This window comes from Aspergillus costaricaensis (assembly GCF_003184835.1).
Source record: "Aspergillus costaricaensis CBS 115574 unplaced genomic scaffold BO79scaffold_16, whole genome shotgun sequence".
Classification (NCBI taxonomy): Eukaryota; Fungi; Ascomycota; class Eurotiomycetes; order Eurotiales; family Aspergillaceae; genus Aspergillus; species Aspergillus costaricensis.
Window position 1 is genome coordinate 481,752 of NW_020291816.1, and position 21,051 is coordinate 502,802.

General features: G+C 51.1%; 7 protein-coding genes across 7 annotated transcripts; 4 read left to right on the top strand and 3 right to left on the bottom strand.

Annotated features, from left to right (window-relative positions):
• Positions 1-174: 174 nt before the first annotated feature.
• On the top strand, positions 175-2,038 carry ugd2 (putative UDP-glucose dehydrogenase Ugd1; the record flags this gene model as incomplete). The annotated part of the gene is made up of 4 exons (XM_025686927.1): positions 175-476; positions 541-860; positions 909-1,046; positions 1,094-2,038. Exons 1-4 carry the CDS (start codon positions 263-265, stop codon positions 2,036-2,038), a joined length of 1,617 nt encoding a protein of 538 aa, XP_025539461.1. The 5' UTR covers positions 175-262.
• A 651-nt stretch (positions 2,039-2,689) lies between these two features.
• On the bottom strand, positions 2,690-4,167 carry BO79DRAFT_148332 (PLP-dependent transferase; the record flags this gene model as incomplete). The annotated part of the gene is made up of 4 exons (XM_025678540.1): positions 2,690-2,903; positions 2,959-3,226; positions 3,437-3,800; positions 3,976-4,167. 4 exons carry the CDS (start codon positions 4,165-4,167, stop codon positions 2,690-2,692), a joined length of 1,038 nt encoding a protein of 345 aa, XP_025539462.1.
• A 2,314-nt stretch (positions 4,168-6,481) lies between these two features.
• BO79DRAFT_287649 (DUF3632 domain-containing protein) lies at positions 6,482-7,464 on the top strand (the record flags this gene model as incomplete). The annotated part of the gene is made up of 2 exons (XM_025688611.1): positions 6,482-6,875; positions 6,937-7,464. 2 exons carry the CDS (start codon positions 6,482-6,484, stop codon positions 7,383-7,385), a joined length of 843 nt encoding a protein of 280 aa, XP_025539463.1. The 3' UTR covers positions 7,386-7,464.
• Positions 7,465-8,189: 725 nt separating this feature from the next.
• BO79DRAFT_17134 (uncharacterized protein) lies at positions 8,190-9,593 on the bottom strand. The gene has a single exon (XM_025679570.1). It carries the CDS (start codon positions 9,415-9,417, stop codon positions 8,314-8,316), a length of 1,104 nt encoding a protein of 367 aa, XP_025539464.1. The 5' UTR covers positions 9,418-9,593; the 3' UTR covers positions 8,190-8,313.
• A 195-nt stretch (positions 9,594-9,788) lies between these two features.
• On the top strand, positions 9,789-11,709 carry BO79DRAFT_209162 (TPR domain protein). The gene has a single exon (XM_025682553.1). It carries the CDS (start codon positions 9,831-9,833, stop codon positions 11,295-11,297), a length of 1,467 nt encoding a protein of 488 aa, XP_025539465.1. The 5' UTR covers positions 9,789-9,830; the 3' UTR covers positions 11,298-11,709.
• A 289-nt stretch (positions 11,710-11,998) lies between these two features.
• Positions 11,999-13,583, top strand: BO79DRAFT_195180 (uncharacterized protein). Its single transcript, XM_025681117.1, has one exon. The coding sequence runs from the start codon at positions 12,048-12,050 to the stop codon at positions 13,425-13,427; it is 1,380 nt and encodes a 459-aa protein (XP_025539466.1). The 5' UTR covers positions 11,999-12,047; the 3' UTR covers positions 13,428-13,583.
• A 223-nt stretch (positions 13,584-13,806) lies between these two features.
• Positions 13,807-20,006, bottom strand: sidD (nonribosomal peptide synthase SidD; the record flags this gene model as incomplete). Its single annotated transcript, XM_025684739.1, has 3 exons — positions 13,807-19,308; positions 19,345-19,593; positions 19,665-20,006. The coding sequence occupies 3 exons, from the start codon at positions 20,004-20,006 to the stop codon at positions 13,807-13,809; spliced, it is 6,093 nt and encodes a 2,030-aa protein (XP_025539467.1).
• Positions 20,007-21,051: the final 1,045 nt, after the last annotated feature.

The window sequence follows — 21,051 nt, forward strand, 5'->3', positions numbered from 1 at the left end:
CGTAAGTCCATTCGGATATTTTTTCGGGGCAATGAGGGCTCGTGATGAAGTGGCTAGTTTTGCGACCAGACCGCCCTTTTGGCCACGACACGCCCAAACCACCCACAACGCGTTCGCTCGCTGTCTCTTTGTTTTAATTCTTGCTGAACATGTGTTTCGGTCGGTGGTTAAGGGGTGAGAAAGAAAAAGAGAGTAGGAAGAGAAAGAGAGAGAGAGGGTGGTCAGTTAGTTGTCGTTTAGTTGATGATACGGATGTGCCGCCATGATGCCATTCATTCCACTACTCTTCGTCCTGGCGAGTATAACTTTGTTTTTTTCGCGACGTCGCTATAAGACCATCGAGAGCGCTGAGCCGCCGGTTGTCGTGAAGGGTCATACCTACTCTGATAGTGTGGATGAGACCGAGCTTCAGCCGTTGGAGAGTAAGAAAGTTGAAGATGTTCGGAGTGCTTGTATCATTGGCGCTGGACATGTGGGTAAGCGCGCTGATATTGCCTGCCAGTCCAGTACCTTAGAAGAAGAATAGCTAACGTCGGCCAGGTGCATTGACGGCGGTTGTACTCGCTTCTCAGAATCCCCACATTCAGTTCAGTGTCGTTGACAACGATGCGGGTCTCATTGATGCGTGGAACTCCGATCGGCCCCCGGTGTTTGAGCCTGGGCTGGAGGAGATGTTGTTCGAAGAGATATCAAGCCTCAGTCTGGATGCGTCGGCTGTCCCGAATCAGTCTATAGCTCCAGATAGTTGTCAGACTCGAAAGAGGAAACTGACCAACTTGACATATTCTACAAATATCCACGCTGGCGTGGCCGCAGCAGATCTGATTTTCCTATGTTCGGAGATAAGTTCGACTATAACAGTAAGATGCCCGCTCACAAATGGAAGACAAGGCTGATAATTGGTAAAGATTGACGAAAAGGAGCGCTTAGATCTGTCGCAGTTGGAGTCTGCAATCCGAGCGATTGCTCAAGTATCAACTGGCCACAAGATTATCGTGCAAAAGAGCACAGCGCCATGTGGTGTCGTTCAGCGAATGAAGAAGATTGTTTGTATGTCCTCCCCAATATAGCAATAACATTCTAACGAAAGTAGTTGCGAAAAACCGCATCCCCATCCGCTTCATTCGATGTGCTATCCAACCCCGACTTTCTAGTTCCAGGCACAGCCCTTCATGACCTCCTTTACCCTCCCCGCATTATCATCGGGCACATATTCTCAGAAGACATGTCCCCCGGAGCATTAAGCGCACTAAAGAAGCTATACATCCCTTGGGTTCCAGAAGAGCGCATTATCACAATGGACGCATGGTCTTCCGAACTGGGCAAGATAGCCGCGAATGCATTCCTCGCCCAACAAATCAGCAGTCTTCACTCGCTCAGCGCTATATGCGAATCCACCAACGCCAACATCAACCACATAACCCAGACCCTGGGGCTACCGCAACGAGTCGGCTTTGGATTCGGCAACTCGCACTTGCAGACCGAGGTTCTCTGCCTAGTATATCTGGCCCGAGAGCTAGGACTGCAGCAAGTGGCAGAGTACTGGCGCGCTGTCCTGCGCATGAACGACTCGCACAACCGACGTATCTCCCAACGCGTCCTGTCCCAGTTAACCGGCGATCTCACGGAGCAGAAGATTGCGATCCTGGGTTTCACCCCGAAGGAGAACAACAATCAGTACTCTGTGGCGCTGGGTCTGGTCCGGGACTTGTCGAGGAACGGGGTAAAAGTGGGGATTTATGACCCGTTTATACCCGCCGGCCAGTTGGAAAACACGCTGCGTGCGAGTAATGCGTCTCTTGAGACGGTCACTGTGGCTGAATCAGTGGAGACGGCATGCGCGGGATGCAGTGCTGTCATTCTTCACACGGACTGGGAGACGTTCGGACATGAGAAGGTTCGATGGCAGGGCATTGCCGGCCAGATGCAGAGCCCGAAGGTGTTCTTGGATCCGTATGGTGTGTTTGACCAGTTCAAGATGCAGCAATGGGGATTCAAGATGTTGCAGGTGGGTGTGAGGCAGGTTGAAGCAAAGTGATGTTTGTGATGTCATTACAATTGTCGTTTTATGATTTGATTTGGTGTTTTAGCATATGGTGCAGATGGAGGTTAGCAGGTATAATGATTCTGTGGTTGAGCGATTGATGTTTCATTTTGTGATCTCTTTGATTGTTAGCGATTTAGATGTTATTATTTAGCGCTCTCTGTTTTGGTTTCAGTGCTTCGAATCCCTTCAACAGTCACTGTGTACAGCCTTGCGGGCATGTTTAACTATAATAAGTCTATATATGTTGGATGTCTTGGCCGGAAGGAAATACCCGGGCCATCAGAGTGATCTTCACATTCTTTAGGGGCACATCATTGCTGCAGTGGCTGAATTTTTTATACTCCTAATCCAGTCCCGTGTCCCACCTCTATGAAACCTTTAACTTCGGGATCTATTCGCAAGATGATGGTGTGTCATTCAAAGCCTTCTCCAATCGTGTCAACCCACGCGTGAGCATGTCATCGGGATACGAAAATGTAATTCGGTACCATCCAGTCTGTCCACTCTCAGGGACAAAGTTTTCTCCATTTCCGACATAAACACTATTGTTACGGCATACCTCCAGGAAGCACTCCGGTCTAGCAGTCGAATTAGGAAGGAGCCGGGCCCAAACAAAGAGTCCTGCATTTCTATTAAGTTGTATCAGCGAGGGCAATTAGAAGAGCCTATGGAGGAAAGTAAGACCGACCCTTGATCATAATACTCGATGCTCTTATTCCGAAGCCAGTCAGTGACTGTACTGTAGGCCTTCCCAAGCTGCCGCTTATTTTCCTCGAGGAATTCATCCGTCTTGGTCGTGTCATTGAGGAGACGGCCCCACATGTCTTGGACAAGGTAGGAGGGCCAGGAGAAAAGGCTAACGCATTGCTCATGTTAGACACAGCCTTGATTACAGGAAAGGGTGTACTTACTTCACACCGTAAGCAGCTTGAATCAAATCCTCATTACGAGAATGCAGAACACCCAGTCGAAGCCCACTTGCTCCAAAGTCCTTACTCATTCCATACAGGACATGGACGAGCCTAGGATCAATAATGTCATCCAGATCAAGGGAAAGAACCGAAGTAAAGTTGGGAGCGTTGCTCCCGGGGTTGCTGAAGACGGTGTTCGCGTAAATCTCGTCGGAGATAAAGTGGATTTTATGTTTACCGCAGAAGCGTGCGATGGCGATTAATGCGTCTTTAGACTAGAGCAATGTAAGCAATCGAAGGTATATATTGTTGGACGCGGAGGGATCATGCTAACATAACAGCGTCCGAGTGGATTATGCGGGCTGTGAAATTCTCGTCAGTCATCCATTCCAAATCCAAGAAAGTTACTCCGTAGTAACATACTTCGCAATTACTACACCTCGAATCGTTGTCTTATTTGTTGATTCCGTATAATTACTCCAAGTCCGTTCCAGGGAATCAGTGATTGCTGTCGCATCGAATACCTTGTCGAAATTGTAGGTCTCATTATCCCACACAAAAGACGCAGGGAGCAGCTTGCCTTGGCTCCGCAGTCGCGTATCTGTCGGAAAGCCGTTATATAAAGGTTGAGGAATGATGATCCCCTCATCATCGCTGCACGTGTTCCATGCGATCGAGTCAATCAAAGCAGTAACACCTGAAGCAATGATGATTTCACTTTCATTAACCCGCTGACGCGGATCGAAATAGGCATTGAAGAATTCTGCAACAGTTTTACGAAGAAAGGGAGAGCCAGCAGCTCCCTGACCGTAGGTTAAGTGATAGAGCGGGTCGATGACGAACTGTTTTTGCAATCAATCAACAAGTGAATCAGATAGGGAGGGGAAAAAAAGAAAGAACTCTACATTTGTATCCAAAAGATCTTTGAGTGTGTCTTGCATCAGCCAGGTTTCGGCGAGACCTAAATTGATGCTTTAAAGCCTTAGAGATTGGTCTTCGTGTGTTGGAATAGATGACGTACATTCCGTCGTGAGATATACTATCATATGGCTTGGAGAGAACATCCCTGCTAAGGTTTTTCCAACCCTGATTGTAGTAAATTGCATTCTCTGCCCGAGGCGACAAGTAATCCGTCTGAAGGAACTGAGTGACTCCAGTATGCGAGAAGCAGATGAGGAGAGTAAGAGACAGATTATATAGTGTCCACATTGTGGTATGCACAGGAAAAGTAGAGGGGTTGTGCACAAATTCCTAACTCTTCGCCAGCATGTAGCGTACTTTGAGGCGGCAGCACTATTAGATATACCAGCTATTTTGTGGATTAATCCTTTTGCAGGTCTGTTCGTTCGATAATAATCAGTGTTACATTTCAAATCTGCATGTAACGTTAATATTTATTCGGCAGTTATACTACCCTATGTATCATCAGCATTCTATCCCTTTGCTGAATCCGCGGACATTAAAGCGAAAGGATTTGCCCTCCGAACCTGTCCATTGATGGACTTTGATTACGCTCCTCCCGTCAATATATCGCTCTACTGAGCATCCACTTCGTGTTCTCGTGAAGCACTGATCAGAGTGCAGCAGCTTTAATTTCGTCATACATGTATAGGCGGGTGGTCAAGCCGAACGGTTCTAGGTCCTCGTGTAGGAAGTGTTCCTACATAGCATCTAGGACGTCATCTGAATGCGCAGAATAAATTCGGTGTAACATGTAGCATTATGTAGCCTCCCAGTTGCTATCTAGGGATGCCAATTGCGAATGTGCATGATAGCGTGCTGAATGCACTCCAACTTACATGATCTGACAGATGAAGCCATACCTGTTAGAGCAGTCCAAGACAAACTGAATAAGATAATTTGCCACATATAGCCAACAATATACTATGGTATCAGATATATCGGCAATCTAGGCTTTGAGCAGCCACAGAGGCCAGAACTTCGGAACTAGGTGAACTAATGTTACATACAGTTAAAGGTTGCGCGACAGCTTCGGGTATATTCCATCCCTGCTTCTAGCACCTTTCATAGCTACTACAAACCCCAGTGGCAATTTTGTTAGGGTCACCTACCTACCTGCGTCTTTAGTAGAGCTGACTGTACATTCCACTTAGCAAGGGGAAGTTACAATAGTTGCACAAGCATTCTAACCATTCTACTACAGGCCGTAGAAGACTTGGCCCCATTCTTGTGAGAAAGACTCTGTTCAGAGTAGCATATTATCTATCTGCTATTTGTACCGCAACTAGCAAATACCAGTTCCCTTGTAGCGAACATTGTTGCATCATATTTCTAAATAATTGATACATTCCGCTCGCAGGATTTTTTGCACATAATACTAAAGACAACAGTATCTATACATACCCAACCTTGTTCAGCTTAAGGCTTTATTCCTGTCCATCCACTTCATCTATTAATTGATCAACTTACTTGAACAGTAAGTTAACACACTGCACGCAGTATACTAGAGCTTATAGAACGAAAATTAGCAATCCACCTCTTACACTTCTGGATCTAATTGTCAGCAGACCTGATTCCATCCCAATTCACGAAATGAAGGGCATCAAAGCCGCAAATGCTATCACATTTTCCCTGTTTGTGAGCCACATCTGCGTGGAGAATCAATGCACCATCCGATATCTGGATAGGCCAGGGAGTACAGCCCTGCACCCGGGCTAATTTCCAAAATGAAGACACTGTCTATATCTCACAGCTTGCCTCTGATGAACATGTCTTTCTCTATGAAGACGACTACTGTAAGGACATATACTATAATTAATCCGCCAGGCCGTAGTGTGACACCTTCTGAAATAATTGGCTCTTTCGATGTGAAGATCAGTGGTGAAGGTGACGACTAGATTGGAGTAGGCCAGGTAGGTCCGGTAGGGAGGGAGGCAGGCAGGTCGGCTCTAGGTAGACAGGCCTAGGTGGTCAGGTAAGTAAATAGGTAGATAAATATATATCTTAGTTATCTCTTACTTATTTGTGGGGTTTATGTAGTGAAATAAAGTTTGGACAAGCTATATATATGCTAATTGGCTGCCAGTTCCAGGGTACGTAAAAGGCGGGGGCTCTAGCCTGCATTGGCGAAAATCTTATAGTACACAAGGGTTTTGGATGGTGACTCAGTATTGAACGGTCGTATACTACTTATCTTATGCTACTCATATCTCTGTCTATAAATTAGCAGAGCGACTTGGTCCACGAGAAAAATGGGGGCCGGGCGATCTTTGAGGCTGTAGCTAAGTTACCGGCCAGCGGCACTCAGCATCCTTTCTCCTTGGGATATCCTGTCAGATGAGGGGATCTGCTTTGCGTAAAGTGGGGCAGCCTTACATTCCATGCTCTTTTGCTGGACGGCGAAGGTGGCGTGTAGGAAATAGTTGTTGGCTGAACAATCCTTAGTGCTGGCCGCTTCTACACAGCCCCAACGCCCTTTATTTAAACCTCTCAAGTCATGTCTGGAAACTTGGTCCACTCAGCCTCCTAACTCCAACACCCTACTCTCAAGCCATCTCTCCCCATGGAAGGCCTCAATGAAGATTCACTTCCCCGACCAGAATATCCAGTCATCGATGAGCTAGTTCAAAACCCTGCTGTCTCTCCCGCCGAGGCAGTCCAGAAACTCCTTCGCGTTCGCGAGGTCTTACATCAGGAGAGACAGGAATCCGAATCCCCCTCTGATATCGATGGTAATCATACGTGGTATGCCATGACCAAAGTTGTGGACACCGCAAACATCACTCCACCAGATCAGCAAGACAAACTCATCGACTTTATTTTCGAGCTGCACCGTACCAAGGTTATTGATCCTGCCACAGGCGAAGAGCCAACAGCCGTTGATCAAAAGATATGGACTGAGGTTCCATACCTGAGCATATATTTGACTGATTGTTATTATTTCAATTTCAAGCCTGGTATATCATCCCTACACCCCTCATTCATTTTGTTGCTTAATTCCGCGGCTAAATCTTTCAGAATATGCCCGGCAGGTAGATGAGGATCCCCAAAAGGAGTATCCTCCAAGTGATCTTCAGGAGTGGGAGAACCGGAATGCCTTCATGGCGCACCTTACGAGGAGAGTAGAGCACCTCTGCCATCTTTTAGACGCATCTCTGTATGCATTCTATTCGTGTCGATCAGCGTTTGAGGAAGGGCCGTTGATAGAGGAGGCTGTACGCACTGCATGTATCTGGTATATATACGCCGGTCAGCGCGTATGGGAGAACTGTCAGGTTGGACGGCTCTTCGGGGATGAGGACCAAACTCCGCGCCGAGATATGCACATGGATAGATGGCGCCTCTGGAAAGATGGACTGAAGGCGGCACAACGGGAGTTCCCTAGGGAAAGTACACAGGAGATGATACGGAAGGCATTGGAAGAGGTTGAGAAAGCAGAACATGGAAAGAAAGAAACCAATCAATAAGAATCATGGTAGAGAATCCACGGAGACGCAAAATGATAGTGATGACGGCTCAAGCCCAAGCCGTCAGCCGGACGATGGGCAGCAGATGGTATTGTGCTGTATTTGTGCTATTGACTTCCATAGATATGGTATATGCTACTCTCGAGCTAACAGAATTATTCTTGTTGCTAATATGTCCCGATAATTTGAAGAACATGCGTGCAGCTCACTTTTTTTCTTTTTGAAATAGTCCATTAAGCAGTACCTTCGCTCTTCAAGAGCATACGCAGCCTTCATACGTAGTATACAACATACATTCTGGAGACAAGACCTCAATCAGTTAAGACAATTCCACCACCCCCAAGAAAGGTCATCAACCATCCTCCTGCAAATTAACGCAGGCTAATCCCACTTTGTTTCCGCGGCGCCCGTCGCTGTAGTCAGCTGCAAGGTACCAAACCCGGCGCCCAGTTATGGGCGGAGGCGGGATTCCCGTCCGTTCAGATACTCCTACGCGATCGTCTTGGGTAGATTTTTCTGGCACCAATAGTCTAGTGAAGTTGGCGGCTGCCAAGAGTCGATTGACGGAGTTGAGAGGAAAGCAAGAAGGAACCGATTATCAGGGTGAAACGAATCTCCCGCTATCAAAGCAGCGTCACCGGAAGCCTGCGTCCTCTATTGCCGTAGAGAGTTTGCCGTAGGTGTTGTCCTTGCCTGTGTTCTTATTGGCACTCCTCGCAGGCGTTCGCCGGTGCATTATAGACGTATAAGCAGGCTGGCACCCGCAGTTCGGCTCATCTCATGGAGCGGAAGGGAATTCGAAGAGGTGAGTCGAATCGCACACTTCGAGCGATTTCGAACGCCTGAATTCCTCAAGATCCCTGTAATAGATTGGATAAACAGGGATGGAATGGAAGAAAGATACATATACGAAGCGGAGATGCAGTCACTAATCAAGCTGCTCGGTGAACTCCTCCAACCCACCCACATCCTCCCAGAACTTGGAGAAATCGACATCGTTTTCTTCAAAGAGCTGCTTTACCTGAAGCATGGCGGACTGTTGCCTTTCCGGCGTGAATCCACCCGGCTGGGTACTCTCGTATTGAACCAACTCAACCCACCGGTAGAAAAGGTCCTCCTTGCCCATGGCTGTCAGTTTGTCCTTAAATACCAAGATCTGATCTCTTTGGGCAGATCGGGCCGGGTCGGCTGGGATGTTGATAGTATCAGGATTATTCCTCTCGTTCTCATCTCCGACATGCCAGATCAACCAGCCATGGGCATCCGTGTTCACCAAAACTGCCGTGCGGAATTCTTCCAATGAGACCTTGTCATCCGATTTCGGCTTGTCGACCATCTCGTGAGCCTTAATCATGGCGTTGTAGTCCAGGTCGAAGTCCTGATCTATAAGCAGGTATCCCGTCTTTCTGATACGCTCCGGCGTGACCGCCGCAACGATCTTGTCTCGTGTTTCCTCGTCTTCGCGGATCCAGCGATCACGTTTGAGGCCCTGGGTCATGTCAGGTTGGCTTCGCCGAACAATAATCTCGTATGGCTGGAAGCCGATATTGCGTCGCCATCTGACTGCTCCGAAGAGGAAGCGGATAGGCCAGGCCAGGAACACAGTAAACAGGAAGTAATCAAAAAGAACAGTTCCTATGCGACGCAGAGCCACCATGAAAACTTCGGCCCAGTCCATTGTCGTTGTGTCCACCGTCATAGAGTTGTTCATCCCGACCAGCGCTGCTATCATGGCGGGATACATGTTGCGGACCATGTAGACTCGGAAAGCGAGGAGACCGACAACGATGGCATTAATTGCACAAGGAACGATGAAGGTTTGTTTCTTGATGTCCACCGGGCAGGTATCGACGTGGATAAGGTAGACTTCGCGCGGAGAAAGCGAGTCGAGGAGCGGTTTCAGAGGTTCCGGTGCTCGAACGAACGGAGGGATAGGGCCATTTTGCGAGCTGGGAGTGGAAGTTCCCGACGAGGTAGCGGAGGGAGTAACTGAGGCCTTGCCCTTGGGGCCTCGCCTGGCGGATTTGGCCATCCTTATGCGGATACTCGGGGATGTACAGTCTTTCGCTTCTCAAAGGTTGGAGACGTGAGGCAATTGATGGCTGTTAGGGAGAAAAAAGGGGAGGGAATGGAGGAAGATTTCTTCAATAGGTCCACATGAAGGACTGGTCCACTGACCCGGAGGCTCAGTAGTCGCGGCCAAAAATATGCCAATCAATACAAATGATTGTAGGTCAAACGACCTCCGCGCGAGAGCTCAAATGACCTGACCCCTTTGCACGTGACTATGACGGCCATGAAGCTGGGATGATCCGATCGGACTATCCATTGTCCGTCCCGGCCCGCTTCCGCATTCCGCAGCTCCAGAGTCTCTTGTCTTGTCTGTACAACAACTAAGGAATAGCTCGGTGCTATCAACCTGAAAGTCTTGATAAATATCCCACAATGTTAGGCGCAGCATCCCGGCGCGCTGTCGCCATTCCAAGGACCCTTGCACATCGCCATCATCAACATGCATTCTCATCCTCGTCATTCTCGACACGCACAATACCCTCCATCCTCCGTTCACGGCCGACCGGTGCTGCTCCCACATCTCTCCTACGAACCGTCCAAGCCACCACCATCCAGACTCGTCCCCTCTCCTTCGCGCAGAAGATGAAGCGCGGTTACCAGGAAGCCTCCCGTGGCATTTGGCGCAACAACCCCATTCTCCTTCCCCTCGCACTCCTCTCCGTCGCCACCGCAACCGCAATCTTTAGCTACATCGCCTACAAGGAAGCCACAGAAGTCGGCCCGCAATACCACAAGTTCCCGCCACCGGTTGCAGAACGTCTCCGTACGGCAATCTACTACACCGACGTGAAGCTGAATCCCGTGAAAGCCATCGACGCATACAGCGAGGCAATCAAGTTAGCAGCGGAACTGCAAATGCACCCTTACTCGGACGAAGTGATGGGGATCAGATTGCAGGTTACCAAGTGTCTAGAAATGGCGGGGCTAGTGCCAGCTGCTATCCAAGTCTTGGAGAAGACACGAGCAGATGCATATCACTGGGTGAAGACGAATATGGAAACAGAGGCATTTAAAAGGGGGGAAAGCGATTATTTCTTTGCCCGCGGGCCCTCCACAGAGAAAGGCGAATTGGCCGCTGAGCCAATGAAGGTCGACCCCGCCATTGCAGAGTCATACGAGAAGATGAAGCAGGCGGAGATCTATGAGTATGAACAAGTAGAGAAGACTCTCGCCAAGGTTGTGGGTATGTCCGTAAAGCTCGCGGAACTATATAAGAGTGATTATGTACAGGATGACAAAAAGGCCGAAGAAGCGCTCGAATTTGCCGTTCAACTATCCCTCGGCGAAGTGCAACGTCGACACCAAGCCAAGGTCCCCATCGGCGGTGGCAACTGGTTGACTCTAACGGAAATCGGAACCGCTCTATCCGAGTTGGGCCAACACTATGCCTCCAAGGGGAAGTTGGACCTTTCTTTGCCGTTGTATCTGCGCGCCTTTGACCTCATCAATGCCAATGAAGGCGGGGTTCCATCATGCAAACAGGTCACCCTCATGTACAACATCAGTGGCTGTATCGGCTACCCAGCTCTAGACGGTGTCGCACCATCGTCGGACCCTGGTGTTTCGCGTGCTGAGGCTATCGAGGCCGCACGCAAGTGGGCTCAGGGCGCGATTGAGAGGGCTGAGAAGGTCGAACCTTCCGAAGATTCTGCGGAGTGCGATCACAGCTGTGCGTCGGCTAAGGTTATGCTGGGACAGTTGGCAGTGTTCCATAATAAACCAGAGGAGGCACTGAAGTATTATTATGAGGCCAAGGATCTTTACAACCGCCTAGAACTTAGTTCTGATGCGGAGGATGTCTCAAGGCTTATTAAGGATCTCGAAAAGAAGAAGAAATGATTGAACTGCTGGATGCAAATCAAATTAGGAGGATTGTGTTGACGGAGCTGATCAAGACCAAAATCCACCAGCATGCGGACGTAATGTCACTGCCTTCTTATTGGGGGTCGAAATGTGGCGTCGTCAACCACTATCCCAGCCTACGAGGCAACATATCAGTGAGTCAGCGTCTGAATGTAACCATTTAATTCATTGCGGACTTTTTGACCTGTTCAAGCCCGCTGAGTTAGGTGCAGGCGCTTCGTTGTCTTGAGGCAACGATATTGTGACGGGCTGTGATGGGATGACCTAGGGGCTACCCTACTTCCTTTCCTCTGGCATATCGGATCTGCCTGGCACACGTCTCGAGCTATTCGTCACCCCCCGTAACCTTCACTAGCGATGTATTCTACTAGCCCTAGCTCAAACCTGTACAGTAAATCTGGGCAGTGAAGCCATATGATCACGTTCAGAATATACTCTCTTCTTCCCCAAGACCTCTCTAGTTCCTTTCATCGCAGCCCAGTGGTCCCTGAGTTGCCATCCATGGGTCATGCCCAATTGTAGCTTGAAGCCATAAGCCAGTACCTGCACGGAGTATTTATCTTACTTCGGTAGGGGAATGATCGGATCAAAGTAGGACCGGGGCCTATGTTCCAGAACAATTTCCGATGCTTCAAGTTTCTCAGCCCTCTTCCATGCTTAAGCAAGTCACTAGATATGGATGGATGAAGCACACCAAGCAGTCCTGCTGAAAAAACTTAGCCGGGTATGCTCACGCCCATACGGGTTCGCGGTCGCAGGAGAAAATCCCCTGATGATGGAGCCCCCAAACCAAAACCCAGTGGACCCAAGGGTGGGCGACCCATGATATCTCACCAGACAAAGCTCGAATCATCACAGGCGCGAAGCCACAAACGAGCTCGTCTACTCGTCGTCAAACCCACCAAACCCCGGCAATCGATCCTGGAATCTCTCCCCGTCGAGTTGATTGAAAAGATCTTCTTATACTCTCTCAATGTGAACTTCGCTCGCTGCTCCTCCGCCCTAGGCGCAACCGTTTCAAGTGAGCGCATATACAGAGCGTTGATCTTGTTGGCGTTTTGGGATGACTCATCTGCTCCTACAGGAGTTAGAAACCAGGCCACAGAGACCGCAATATCCAGGATCCTTCGACCAGTCGATTACCACCCTCTCAGCCATGCGGAGCGGAGACACCTCCAGGACACCATCCTTCGCTGCAAATGGTGCACGATACAGCGGCTTCTAACACAGCTCCCGGACCTTATGAACCTCACCATCCAACGGCACTGGTTCGGTGCAGGAATCAGCATGGCCCCGCATGATCAAGATTCATTGACCCGATTCCTCGCTCAGAAAGAAGACACTCGCGTCTTTGAAGGAACCGACAGCAACGGAGCCAATCACTATACCCTTACTGTAGCACCCCTAGTCTCAGTAACAATCGCCCACCATGAAACCAACCAATCAACGACCTACCCCGTCCTAGGCGTTCTTCTAATTCCCGATAAACTCGTCGAAGACCTCTCTACCTCTGATCACGTCACCTACCTCGAACTCCTCCGCATAGCCAGCGGGTTGAACCGCGCCGACCTCGTCAAACCGACTGTCTCTGTGTCCCATGAATCCCTGCAAATTGGCATCCATAATGCCCTCATCGAGAACAACTCAGCCGCCTTATCCACCCTCCTCAAAATCGATGAATACCACTTCCGCAGCGAGAACCAATCCCTCAATCCAACTACTGCTGTTCCTTACGTCCTCCCCGCAGAACATTTCCGCACGGCTGTCCGGTTCGCCCGGCATGACACAACGTTCTTCCAGCTTCTCGTGCGCGCCAGTGCGGAGTCTGTTCCGGCCGATGATCCGGAGATTACAGAATGGGCTGTGGGCTTGAATAATGCATTTGGGCGCTGGCTGTTGATTTTGATGGAGCATTTGCCGCAGCAGATTCGGGCCGCACATGCGAACCCGGCGGAAGATGCTGTGTTTTACCTGGGCCGGGCGAACGGACAGAGAGAGCTGGCAAGACGGTACTTGAGAGAGGTGTTGGGCTTGGAAGAGTTGGGATGTTGGATGGAGGAGACGATATTTGATGCGTCAACGTTGTGGAAGGTGGACGTCGACTGATCTTATTGAAAAAGCCTGCTTTGATTGTGGGACTATATGCCCTGTCATGACGGGTCTTTTGACATAGTTTAGGTCGAATAGTTTCGGTAGAAGCCTGGCTCTTTGTCTGGGATGTATGTAGTATCATTGGAACTCGAGTGACAGTTCGCTAACGAGGCTGAATGCTACCATTGAGCATAATGTACACAACCGACCTCGTAAATGGCGGCATCATATACCTACGTGACCTCTTCCTCCCCGGCGCCATCTTCCAGACTAGAAAAGTAATGAAAGTAGTAAAGCCATTTTATTAACGTAGCTACTTTGCTAAAGACTCAAAACTCTATTCAAATGATATATGCAACATTCAAACATACGCAAATAACAAAACATCAGACAATCAAACCCTCACCTCACCACCACCAACCAATTCCCCAACAACACCAACCAACTCATTCAAAACCTCATCCACAACAGATTCCTCTCCCTCCCAACCTACAACACCAACATGCATGACACCTTCCTTAACAAACGAAACAACCTTCATTGGGTCGGCCGCATCACCATCCGGGTTCAAAATATCAACCTTGCACTTGCCTCCCGCAAAAGGCATCTCATCGAAATCATCCCAGTCCTGGTGATGAACCACAGACCCAACACTCTTACCCCAGTTCAGAGCATTGCCAATCTTGTCTAGACCCAGGAAATCATACTCGGCAGATTCCGCAGCCTGCGATTGCACGGCGCGCAGGAAGTCCATTGCCTGCCAGCTGGGTTGGATTTGGACCCGGGTGGGCGTGAGCTGGTAGCAGGAGCCGACGATAGAATCTGGGCTAGGGAGGGAAGAGAGGGTTCGGCCTGAGGTGACGGTCGCGAAGGTGATGTCTTGGGTTTGGAGACGGCGGGCGAGGAGGAGTGCCCAGGAGGAGGTGAGGAGGGTGGCGGTTGTGATTCCTTCGAGGTTGAAGGGGAAGGGAAGGGGGATGGGAGCGGTGTGGAAAATGGATTTTGAGCCTTGTTGTTGTTGAGTTGGAAGAACGGAGGGGGTAGATCCTTGGAGGAGGTTCTTCCAGTAGGTGAGGGCTCTGCTTTGAGGAGTCGGCGAGAGGGTGTGAGAGATGTAGGAGGAGAAGGGAGTCGGGGTGGGGATTTGGCCGGATGTGTAGAGAGTTTCGAGGTCGCGGAGGAGCAAGGGTAGAGAGACGCCGTCGTATTGGGCGTGCGAGAGACCGAGGATGAGGCAGGATTGCTGGGTCGGGGTGTGTTCGATATGAAGGAATTGGGTGAAAGAGGAGCCGAGCTGGAAGGCGGTCTCGGAGTGTGTCTTACAGATTGAGTTGACAGCGTCTTCGAGAGTGGAAGTGGTTTCGTGAATCGCTATGGGGGCTGTGATATCATCGAGAACAACTTGGAGGAAGCTGGAGCCGTGCTCGACGAAGACGGTGCGCAGGATGTCGTGTGCCTTGACGAGCTCGTGGCAGGCCCGGTGCAATTGTTCGCGGTTGATGTCCTGGTCGAAGTACAACATGGTGTACTGGATGGAAGTGCGCGGTGCCTGAACAGTACCGCGGACATCGAGGGCTTGGATATCGGTGACTGGGAGGACGTCGCGAATAGACCACTCAGGGTTTGCCAGCTTGGGACGGATCACCTCAGACAAGAAGGACTCCAGGTTATCTTGCTGGCCAATAGTCGAGAAGGGATGGTAAGGCTGGACCTTCTCTTCCTTTGATACAACATTCACCCGCAGTGCCTTGGCAGCATCCCCGAGACGCATGCGCTGGAAGATGTCAGCCACGGTCAGACCGTGTCCTTGGGCACGCAGGCTGGACACAAGCTTCATAGCAAGAACAGAGTCGCCACCAAGGCGGAAGAAGTTGTCATCAACGTCGATTTGTTCCGGACTAAGCTTGAGGATGGTGGCCCATGCGGACCGGAGGATAGCCTCGGAAGGTGTCAGGTTGGTCTGCGCGGCGGCCTTAGCCAATGCCTGCTTAGAGGCATCTCTCAGTTGAACGAGCATGTCGCGCGGAATGCTAGAGGCGAGTTGGTTGAGGACGTTATGGTTGGGCACCCGGTCCACCACAATGTAGGCAAAGGGCGCCATGTAGGATGGGAGTGAGTCGTGGATGAACTTGTCGAGCTTCTTCAATGCCACGGCCAGGCTGACGGAGATCGAGGCACAGACGGTTGCCTCAAAGCTTTGGGAGTCTGCATCGCAGCGGATTTCCTGTTGTGTAGGCAGTAGCTCCAGACTATCTTGGATGGAGGTTGGCTGCTCGATGAAGACGACCAATTCGGGCTCCAGCTCAGACGATGGCTGGGACACGGCCGCAGCGGCACGAACAGTAGGAGGAAGATTTTTGGTGAACTGGGCTTCGACCTCCGCAACATTCACAGCGTGTCCCTTAACCGACACAACATTCTCCTTCCGACCCACAAACACCAGGCTACTATCCTCGCGCCACTGGACCAGGTCTCCAGTAGCCTGCACACGTCCAGTACGGCCAGAGTACCCAGAACTACCCGACACGAGCCACGCAGGCGAGTCTACCGTCTCGCCAGCAAGAATGGCACCTTCCAGCCAGAGCTCACCAACGCAGCCAATGGGTGAGAGGAGGGACGGGTTGCGTGCATCACAAACCCAGGGAACCACAGCAGGAGGGTACTTAGACCCTTCCTTGATGCCCTCTTCGGCGCGAAGTCTCTTTGAAGACTCATTCAAGGACAGCGGGGCCATTTGGTTCCATTGCCAGATCTGATTCAATTCAGCCTCTGGGAGACAGGAGATCTCGTCAATTCTCCGGGTGAGACCTTGGCTCAGCTGCGAGCAAGCAACTTCGATCTGCGCAAGGATGCGCTCCATCTGCGAAATCTCGACGAGGCTGCTGTCAAAGCTGGCACAGATGCGGAAGCCGCCCTTCTTGATACCACAGCCCAGCATGAGCGGGTAAGGGTTGAAATGAAGGGCTTCGCGCACCACGTCCCCAACCTCGAAGCCAAGCTCGCTGCCCGCGTACTCGGGCTCCGGCTGCACAACTAATCCAGTGGGTGCTTCACAGGCATGCTGGGCATCATGGCTGACCTTACGAATATTCTGCATACCCATGTGCTGGTACGGGGTTCGAGACAATATACCTTGCTGCACGGCCTGGAGGTACGATTCAACGGTGCCAGCGCGGTTGATATGGATGCGCACCGGAACTGTGGCAATCAAGGGACCGACAATGCTCTCAACACCCGCCAGCGGAATGTCTCGACCAGTGAGCGTCTCGCCAAAGACAACGTCGTCGTTGCCGGTGTACTGAGACGCCACGAGTGCCCAAGCAGCCCGGATAAGGGTAGCCATGGTGAAAGGAGACCCAGAATTCGTCTCCAAGTTGATGTGCCGTTCGATCATGCCATCTGGGATGGGCAGGTAGTCTCGCGAAGGCAGACGCGGGAACTGAGGTCCGACAGCGCCTTTCAGTTCGCGACGCCAGAACTCCTCCATAGCGGCTTCGTCAGTGTCACGCACGTACTTGACGAAATCCCGCATCTGGGCCTCCACCTTGGGCTGCTGGCGCTGCAGAACCTCGCTGACCTTCTTCAGTACGATGGGTTCAGACCAGCCATCGTAAAGAACATGGTGGACAGTCCAGACCATGTACCGCTTGCCATCAGCGGGGTGATCGATGATAGCATAACGAGCAAGATTCTCTCCGAGGTTCATCTTCTCATCACGATCTTCCTCGAGGTACCGGGCTAGATCAGTCGAGTGCTTCCAAGTGATTCCATCCTTAAGGACGACCTGCTGCAGGCCGGGTTCCTGGAGCTGAGCCAGACGGGTGCGCAGGATTGGAATGGCTGAGACGACCTCCTCCCAGGCGCGCTTCCAGGCGTCGATATCCACGTCGGCTGGAATGCACGCAAGTCTCTGTGCAACATATGCCTTGACTGACTTGAGCGAGAAGGTAAACAGAGACTCCTGCGTGGGGGTGCAGGGATAAATATCCTCGATGGCTGCTTTGTCGAACCCGTATACTTGGGCAGCCTCCTCACAGGCGCTTTCGGCAGGTTGGGAGATCAACGAGAATGGCGGAATTTCGGTCTGGGTCTCAACATCGCAGATGAGGACCTTACTGGCCATAGCAGACAGAGTAGGATGGCCAAATGTGTTGGCGACTGACAGATCCAGGCCTTGCGCCCGACAAACTGATGCCAGTCTCATCGCAGCCAAAGAATCACCACCCAGGGCAAAGAAGTTGTCGTCTGGCCGGATGGTCTCGGCGTCAACCTTCAAGGTCTGACTCCAGGCCTGTCGCAGACGCTGCTCCAGTTCAGTGAGCTCCCGATGGGCGGTGCTCGCCGCACCCTGATCCAGCTCGCGCAGGTCCACAGTGGTGCCAAACTGACGCAGTCGTCGACGATCCGTCTTGCCGGAGATCAAGACCGGAACATGACTGACGGGAATGTATGCTGTAGGCACCATGTATCGAGGCAATACCTTCTTCACCTCCGCATCGGCCTGAGACAGTGTCTTGCTCAGCTCCTCCGGAAGCTCTACCGAGGTGACTTCGGTGCTGTCGATGCCCTTACTGGCCTGAGAGGCAACAAAGGCTACCAGGGTCGCCTGGCCGCCGGTTCCCTGAGGCACAATCACCTCCGCAATGACTGTGGCTTCCGACGGCAGTCTGGCCTTGAGCTGACTCTCGATCTCTCCCAGTTCGACACGCTGTCCGCGCAGCTTAACCTGGGTATCCTTTCGTCCCGCAAAAACGATACCTCCAGATCCATCAGGATCATACATTCCGAGATCTCCAGTCTTGTACATCCTTCCGTGACGTCCAGCGTAGCCCTGATGGCCGGCCACCAGCCACTTCGGGTCCTCAATAAACGCCGCCGCCGTCTTCTCGGGATCATTCAGATAGCCCTGGCCGACAATTGGACCCTCCACCAGCAATTCACCCACCGCACCGACCGGCATCAGCTCATCATGGTCATTAGGGTTCACAATCCAGATAGCCGCACCATTGCCAGTTCCAATGGAGATGTAGTCCCTCCCGGTGGCTGCGCTGCTATTCACCGTGCATCCAATAGTGCACTCACACGGTCCGTATCCAATAATAATCCTCGTCTCCTGACCCCAGACTGTCACATCGCGGGCCGACGCAGCCTCACCTCCCAATCCCAGCCCGCTGAGCGACGCAATGACATCCGGTTCTAGGATGCGGGCCACGGACGGCGTAATACCCGCATAGTTGACGCGCATATTGCGAATAACGCCGTTGATATCGTTCAGTCGGTCCTCATCGGATGGAATGCAGAGGCAGCCGTTGTTACCCAGCGTCAAAAGCATGCTATCAATACTGACATCGAACGCGTACGATGCGAAATCAAGGACCCTCGAATTCTCATCATACCCGACAGCCTTGGCACGTGGGAACGCACTACTTGTGTAGCTACCATGGGAGACCTTGACACCCTTGGGGGTTCCCGTGCTTCCCGAAGTGAAGATCAAGTACATAATGGTGGTTGAGGGAACCTTGGGTAAAACTGGGGTGTCTTCCAGCGGAGGAACATTCGGGAACGCACCCTCCTCCACAACAAACAACCCTCCATCCTGAATGATCTCTCTCGACAGGTCCTGCTGCATGGACGAGCAGATCATTGTTCGTGCATTCACTTGCTTCGCCATATTCTGTAGCCGAGCCAGCGGGAGGGTAGGGTCCATCATCGCGAATGTGCACCCAGCCTTCATGACAGCCAACACGGCAACAATGGTCCACCGCGACTTCTCGAAACACACCGGGATGAAATCTTCCGGCTGCGCGCCCATTTCTTGGATCTTCAAGGCGACATACGTCGAATATCGCTCGATCACGCCATAGGTGAGACTGCCGTCCCAGGAGTCAATTGCGACCTTGTCGGGAGTTTTGCGCGCTTGTTCCGAGATCACTTCGTGCATGCCGAAGTCGTATGCTGGGGGGAGTTTGTGGTTCCATGACCAAATGTCAGAGATGTCGCTGGCGGTCGGACGGAGGCACTCTTCAATGGTGGCATCGGGGTTCGAGAGGACCACTTGCACCGTGTCGATGAGGCTGTTGATGTGGCGGGTAAGGGTATAGGGGAGAATGACTTCGGAGTGCCAAACGGGCTTGATCTCGAGATTATTGGCATTATAGCGCGCTTCCAGGTGAATGATGCCCTGTGCGTTTATCTCATTAGCCTGGCTCTCTTATAATTGTTACGACGGTATAAGTTGCGGTCGCGGCTTACCTCGTTCGGCTCCTCAGTGGTCTGAGACAGCGTGCTGGTGCTGAGGAGCAGCGCAAGCGATCCTAATGGTGCTATCTCGGGGGTAGTAGTGTGCTTGCGAGCAATTGCAGCAGCAGTCTGCCCCACACTGCTTCGCAAGTCGGCCATTACCTCTGTCGACAGACAGCGGTTGGCTGGACTGGGCTCGTCGCTCTTGTAAGCCCATTCAAAGGATGCCTGGCCATCTTCTCTCGTACGCAAGAGCACAATGAGCCACGAAACCAGGAGAAGCTCTTCCTTCATTCCTGAGGGGGTAGTATCGGCACCCAGGCCGGCGGCCTCTAGTGTATGTACACCTGCCATATCGTGTGAATCTTCTTGTCCCTGCGGACTTGTAGTGTGTGTGTTGCCCATTCGGCAATTCAGTAAAATCCAGTCCAGCTGCGTGGGAGGAGAATGAGAGGCGAGAAGAGGATGAGGGGGGAAAAGAGGGGCAAGTAGTTAGGAACCACTGAATGACTTCAATCTCAATGCAATTATTTCACCCAGGGTCAAGTTCAATAAGTGCCCAACGCACGGAAGGTGGACACCATGTATATTATTATTATTATCTGATCCGAGGTCCCAGAAAACACAAACGGATCAGATTACTACTGACCCTCTTCCGAACATCCCGTGAAGTTTTACAACCCCCCCAGTCCTAATATTATCATCATTTATTATGATACTACCGAGATCGGCGGTGGAATCCACCACACGGCTGCGGGTATACTGCAGTTTGCAGCACTGGAACACGAGATCAAACGGGCACCAACGGACAGACAAGCCGGCTTGTGAAAGTTACCGGGCAAAAGAATTTTGCACAGACCACGTACGCCAAGCGTCTAGCCGAGAATTAGTGAGACACGGCATGACATGATTTAGCCCGCAGGCGTGAGAAGTGTAACTGGGAAAAAGTTATCTGATCTAAGTTGTTTGGTAGGATCCGGTCTTTTGCGAGGACTGGAACTTAGGTAAGGGTTATACTACGTAATTTGCAGCGATGGAATTAAAATGAGTCATAGAATTGGTTAATTGTTTATTGTCTTCTTGACTAGCCTAGTTACTGTGTGCTGTTACATAGGCCTGTCGGAAATGAGCGACCCGTGGGTCCAGTTATCAGGATATTTGTCGTTGAGTGGGGGTGATGGATAACAGGTCGTTTGTGGTGTATGTAAAAAATGTATCTGGGCTAGTAAGTGTAAAGAGCGCTAGTAACGACTCTAGTATGTGACAAGTGGGGTTGGTGATTGATAAAACTAATCAGATCAGATAGCTGCAGGTCCACAGACCACCAGAAATTTAGCTGGTTAAGGTATCCGAAACAGGCTAGTTTGGGTGAGGAGGTAGGATTGTCGTGATTAATCCC

Coding starts and splice junctions, on each gene's coding strand:
- BO79DRAFT_195180 (XM_025681117.1), top strand. CDS start 12,048: ATGCTCACGCCCATACGGGTTCGCGGTCGCAGGAGAAAATCCCCTGAT.
- BO79DRAFT_209162 (XM_025682553.1), top strand. CDS start 9,831: ATGTTAGGCGCAGCATCCCGGCGCGCTGTCGCCATTCCAAGGACCCTT.
- BO79DRAFT_17134 (XM_025679570.1), bottom strand. CDS start 9,417: ATGGCCAAATCCGCCAGGCGAGGCCCCAAGGGCAAGGCCTCAGTTACT.